Below are 5885 nucleotides of genomic sequence, written 5' to 3' on the forward strand. Positions count from 1 at the left end.
TAAAAGGGCCAAAAAACTTTGCTGCTAATTTAAAATTCTTCCGCAAAGCCAGAGATTGTTGTGTATAGGGATGCAACTTAAGAAAAACCATATCACCAACTTCAAATTCACGCTCCTGATGTTTCCAATCATACACCCGCTTCATGCGATTCTGAGCCAATTGAATTTTTTTCCTTAAGCTCCTTAATCATGATGTCGCGATCAACCAATTCCCGCTCAACTGCCTGGACTTTGGCTATACCAGAAACATAAGTAAGAAGTGCAGGAGGTGATCTCCCATAAACTACCTCAAAAGGAGACTTCCCTGTTGCAGAATGAACACTTGTATTGTAACAATATTCAGCCCATGACAGCCACTTTGTCCATAACTTCGGTTGGGAACTTGTGAAACATCTGAGATACATCTCTAAAGTACGGTTTACCACCTCCGTCTGCCCGTCAGTTTGGGGGTGATAAGCTGAACTAAAATTGAACCGGGTGCCATTCAAGTCAAACAATTCTCTCCAAAATAAACTTGTAAAAGCAGGGTCCCGATCACAAACTATGGTCAGTGGCATTCCATGTAACTTGAAAATATTATCAAAAAATATTCTAGCAACCGTTACAGCAGTATAAGGATGGGAAATAGGAATGAAGTGAGCATACTTTGAGAGCCTATCCACCACCACAAATATCACAGACTTACCCTGGGAGTTTGGGAGTCCATCAATAAAGTCCATGGAAATGTCTTCCCAAATTTTGTTGGGAATGGGAAGAGGTTGAAGAAGTCCAGCCGGAGAAGTGTGCTCCATCTTATGCCTCTGACAAACATCACATTCCCTAATAAAGTCCCTCACTCTTTTCTTGAGATTAGGACAGTACAAGGTTGATCGTATCCGATGAAGAGTTTTAAAAAATCCCTCATGAGTGCTGTTATGAAACTGCTCTATTATATCTTTCAACAGAGCTGAATTCTTGGATAAAAATATTCTACCTTTGAAAAATAGAATTCCATCTCTATACTCCCATGGACCAAGCGCTTCCCCATCATGTATCTGCTGAATTTTTTTCTGCAAATCAGGATCAGCCATGATCTCTTCTTTGATTGGATCAATCCAATTCGGGATTGGACAAGAGATTGCCAACACGTGTCCCCCCCACCTGTTCGTCATCTTCACGTCTGGATAAAGCATTGACCACAATGTTTTCTTTGCCACCCTTATACTCAATGGTAAAACTGTAGCCCATTAATTTAAATAGCCATTTCTGTTGGGCTGATGTTGTAATTCGTTGACTCCATAGATGCTTTAAGCTCTGGTGGTCTGTCCGCACAATGAAAGTCTGACCAAGAAGATAGGGCCTCCATTTTTGAACAGCAAGTACCAATGCTAGCATCTCCTTCTCATAAGTGGATAAGAGAAGATGGTTGCCCTGTAGAGCATGACTGAAAAAGGCAATTGGCCGCTCCTGTAGTAGCACAGCTCCTACCCCCGTCCCCGAGGTATCACACTCCACAATAAATTTTTTAGAGAAATTCGGTAAAGCTAACACTGGGGCACAAGTCATAGCTCTTTTCAATTTGACAAATGCTTCTTCTGCCATTGGGGTCCATTCGAAACCATCTTTCTTTAACATCCTGGTTAGAGGGCTGGCTATCTTCCCGAAATGTTGTATAAATTTCCTGTAATAACCACAAAGGCCCAAAAATCCCCGCAAGGCTTTTGGAGAAGTGGGTTTCGGCCAACCTTGAATGGATTCAATCTTCTCTGGATCTACAGTAACTCCACCATTAGAAATCACATGACTAAGGTACTTAACTTCCCTTTGGCCGAATTGACACTTTTCAATTCTTACAAACAATTGATGAATTTACAATATTGAAAATACAACCTCCAAATGTTTAATATGATCATCCCAAGTTTTATTGTAGATAAGTATATCATCAAAAAAAAAAAGAACAAATTTTCGTAAGAAATCTTTGAATACCTCATTCATTAGAGATTGAAAAGTTGAGGGAGCATTAGTAAGACCGAATGGCATCACCAGAAACTCATAGTGGCCATGATGAGTTCGGAAAGCTGTTTTTTCAATGTCATCTGAATATATCCGAACTTGGTAGTAGCCCGATCAGAGGTCTAGCTTAGTAAAATATTGAGCACCATCCAGCTCATCAAGCAATTCTTCAATAACAGGGATGGGGAATTTTATCTTTCACTGTGTTTTTGTTTAATTCCCGGTAATCGATACACATTCGCCAAGATCCATCGGACTTCTTTACTAGCAAAACAGGAGCAGAATATGGACTTTGGCTTGGTCGAATTATTCCTGCAGTCAGCATCTCGGACACAATTTTCTCAATTTCAGTCTTCTGGTAGTGTGGGTAGCGGTAAAGACGGACAGAAATAGGTTCGGAATTTTTTAGAGGAATCTTATGGTCATGGAGCCGTTGAGGGGGTAGCCCCACTGGTTCATTCGCAACGACTCTGAATTTATCCAAGAGAGCTTGAATTTGTGGGTGCTGCTTAGAAATCTCTGGAGAATCCGATTGGTCTCCAATTATCTGTAGCAGGAACCCTTTTTTCGCAAACTGGATCAGATGCTCCATCCGGTAGGCTGAGATAAGCTGATTATCTGGAACTATTGATCCCTACAAAATCACTTGCTTCCCATCCAAATTAAACGTCATGAGAAGATCTGAAAAATCCCAAATTATTGGCCCCAATGTTCGCAGCCACTGTGTTCCAAGAACCACATCATAGCCTTCCAAAGGTAAAATGTATAAATCTACAATAATTGGAACTCCCTGAACCAGAATTTCAGTTTGTGCACATTTACCTGAACTCATTAGTTCCTCCCCAGAAGCAACAAGCACTATAATTTTTTTGCTTCTAGTTGGTTCTTTGCCTGCTTTCCGTGCAAATTTCTCACTCACAAAGTTGTGGGTGCTGCCAGAATCCACTAGAATAGTGCCAAACTGATTTGCCAATTTCCCTCTAAGCCTCATCGTCTCTGGTCCTTCAAATCCCGAGATTGCATGTAAGGAAATTGCAGGTACCTCTGTTTGATCTTGCTCTTCTATCTCCATCTCCATATCATCATCACTCTCTTCTAAAACTGCTTGAATTGAAAAGAGTTTTTTACATCGGTGCCCAGGTCCAAATTTCTCATTGCACTTGAAGCATAAACCCAATTTCTTTCTTTCATTGAGTTCATCCCAAGTCAGACGTTTTACAGGATTTGCTGCTGGTTGACTGATTATAGGTGAGGGACGTGATGTTTGAAATGCTGGAAGGGACGTTGTGGAGGTCCCCTTCACTTGGACTGAATTTCTGGCTTCATACAACCTTGCTAGTACGATCGCTTCAAATAAGGATTTCGGCCGATTGGCCTGCACATCTGTTCTAATGGATGAGATCAACCCGCTGACAAAGCAGCCAACTGTCGTGCTTGTGATAATGGCCCCACCTTCGCCAATAATTTTTCAAACTGAGTTTGGTACATTTGAATGGTACCACGCTGTTGAAGCTTCGACAATTCCCCAAAGTAATCGATAAGTTGGTTAGGACCATACCGTGCATAAAATCCTTCTTTAAAATCTGCCCATGTAATTACAGGATTCTCTTGTTTAAGTAACTGGTACCATAATTGTGCATCACCCACCAAATGGAATGAGGCAATCTCAACTCGTTCGTCATTCGGCGTGTGGTGGAATTGAAAGAATTGCTCTGCCCTGCAAACCCAACTTGTAGGGTCTTCCTTCTCATCAAAACGTGGAAAGTCCAGTTTTACCAGTTTAGGAGTGTAAGAAGTACTCCCAGAACAAGTAAGGTTGGTTCTAGACTCAGGGGTGTGTGCCTCAGATTCGACTCCCTTTCCAGGAGAGGACTGAATGGACAATCGGTCCATCCATGAATTGAGCTGAGAGAAAAGCTCTTCAAGGCGCTTAGCGATGCCTTCCTGACCACCCGAAAGAGACTGAACTGATTGTTCGAGCAGCTCGACTCTTTGATCCATTCCAGAGCTCTGATACCACTTTGGTACAAACTGCTTTGTACTTTTGGAACCTATACTGATAATGAAGAAAAGATTAAAAGAAGAAATGGTTTAATTGACGAAAACAGGCCTCCACGTCAAAGTAACGTATTGATAATTATTTCCCCCCCCGGTATGCTTATTTCATTCACTTTAAATAGCCAACAAGCTAACAACTTCAAGCTAAATACAAGGAAACAAACTACTATTCTGCAGCAACTAACAAACAAAATACAAATAAAATCAAGACTTATTCAAAGCAAAAATTATTCAAAAGCTAAATTAAGGACACGTGACACTCAACTTTAATATTTATTTTATATCTATCACTCCACTTTAATTTATTTTAGTAAAACCACTCAACTTTAATTTTATTTTAAATGAAGTCACCCTGACTTGCTATAGCTGGTTTTCAGATAAACAACCACTGTATATATTCTATCTTTCCTCTTATCCGTCACTCTCTCATCCATCACTTAAATTTTTATCATAAAAGAATTTAAAAATTATAATTAATTAAAATTAGGGAGTTAATTATTAATATATTTGTTATGATTTTTCTAGATAATAACTAGATAATAATAAAAATATATTATTTTTATTAAAATAATATTTTGGTTATACCATTTTATATTTAAAGAAATTAAAAATTAATTATTAATGAAATTATTTTATCTTAAATAAAATTTTAATTTAATAAATTTATAAATAATTTAGTTTTTATTTTTTATTTATTTCGTTATTGTTATTTTAAAATTTATTAAATTAATTAATGCAAATTAAACTTAAATAAAAATTAATTTTAAGATTTCATTTTTTATTATTATTAAAGAGTTACTTTTCATAATTTTTTTTATAATTTATTAATAAAAAGAGTTTGATTTATCAATATTTAAAATTCTTAATATTTAATAACGAAAGGATAAACTTTTATTATTTAAATTAGTGATAAAATTTTTATTTAAAAAAATAAGAATATTTAATTAGCATTAAAATAAACAAATTTATTTAAGTCATTTTTGTGCAACTAAATAGTAATTTAAAAAAAAAGCATTATTTATAAAATTTAACTGTCAATAGTGAAAATTTTTATTTATTTTTATCAAATACTTAATTATTTATTTTAAAAATTAATTGTTTTATATTTTATATTTTTATAATTAATTTTTACTATTATCTATTTAATTATCTAAAAACTCCTAATAAAAAGGTTAATACTTAATTCCTTAACTACAACTAATTACAAGATTTTTAAAACTTTTATTTTATACCATGAGAACTCTTTTGAAATTCTAAATTTAAACACATATAATCAAATTAAATAGTAAATATATGATATAAATGTTTATAAATTTTAATAATAATTTTATTAAAATAAAATAATTTTATTAATATATAATTATTAATTAACTAAATATAAAAAATATAAAAAAGGAAGAGAGAGCATATAGAGGAATTGTTAACTTGTAAATATGTTACAATAGGTTGGAGTAATATATTTTATAATAAAATTAATGTTGAATAATTTTATTAAAATAAATTAAAATTAAGTAATAAATGAAATGGATCTTAAAATTGAGTAATTTTTAAAAATTACCCTTAGCAAATGTTTTTTAATTATTAATACCTATTCAAACTTTAATTACGTGACTCTTTTCCATGCAGAAATTTTTTCTAATCATTAATATCTTTTCAATCTTTTACGTTACACTTTTAAGCAAAATTTTTTTATTATTATTATTTTTAATCATTAATATAATATAATATAATAGTTAATATTTATTAGGATTAAAATATAATAATAATAATAATATTATTATTATTATTATTATTTTAATATTATTATTATTATGATTAAAATATAATATTTAATA

The 5885-nt window shown here is 33.8% G+C and overlaps 1 protein-coding gene across 1 annotated transcript; it reads right to left on the reverse strand.

The window, feature by feature from the left end:
* Nucleotides 1-1089: 1089 nt before the first annotated feature.
* On the reverse strand, nt 1090-3993 carry LOC110603250. Its single transcript, XM_021740950.1, has 4 exons — nt 3492-3993; nt 2639-3444; nt 2258-2539; nt 1090-1818 (listed from the first exon to the last, which is right to left on the reverse strand). The coding sequence occupies exons 1-4, from the start codon at nt 3991-3993 to the stop codon at nt 1090-1092; spliced, it is 2319 nt and encodes a 772-aa protein (XP_021596642.1).
* Nucleotides 3994-5885: the final 1892 nt, after the last annotated feature.

Source organism: Manihot esculenta, chromosome 16, assembly GCF_001659605.2.
Source record: "Manihot esculenta cultivar AM560-2 chromosome 16, M.esculenta_v8, whole genome shotgun sequence".
NCBI classification, from domain to species: Eukaryota; Viridiplantae; Streptophyta; class Magnoliopsida; order Malpighiales; family Euphorbiaceae; genus Manihot; species Manihot esculenta.

Bases quoted from the DNA above. Each gene is read 5' to 3' on its own strand.
- LOC110603250 (XM_021740950.1), bottom strand. From the start codon at position 3,993: ATGGATCAAAGAGTCGAGCTGCTCGAACAATCAGTTCAGTCTCTTTCG. The intron at 3,445-3,491 runs GTACCATTCAAA...TTATTGGCGAAG, and splicing joins GTCGAAGCTTCAACAGCGTG to GTGGGGCCATTATCACAAGC. The intron at 2,540-2,638 runs GTGATTTTGTAG...TTCCTGCTACAG, and splicing joins TTAATTTGGATGGGAAGCAA to ATAATTGGAGACCAATCGGA.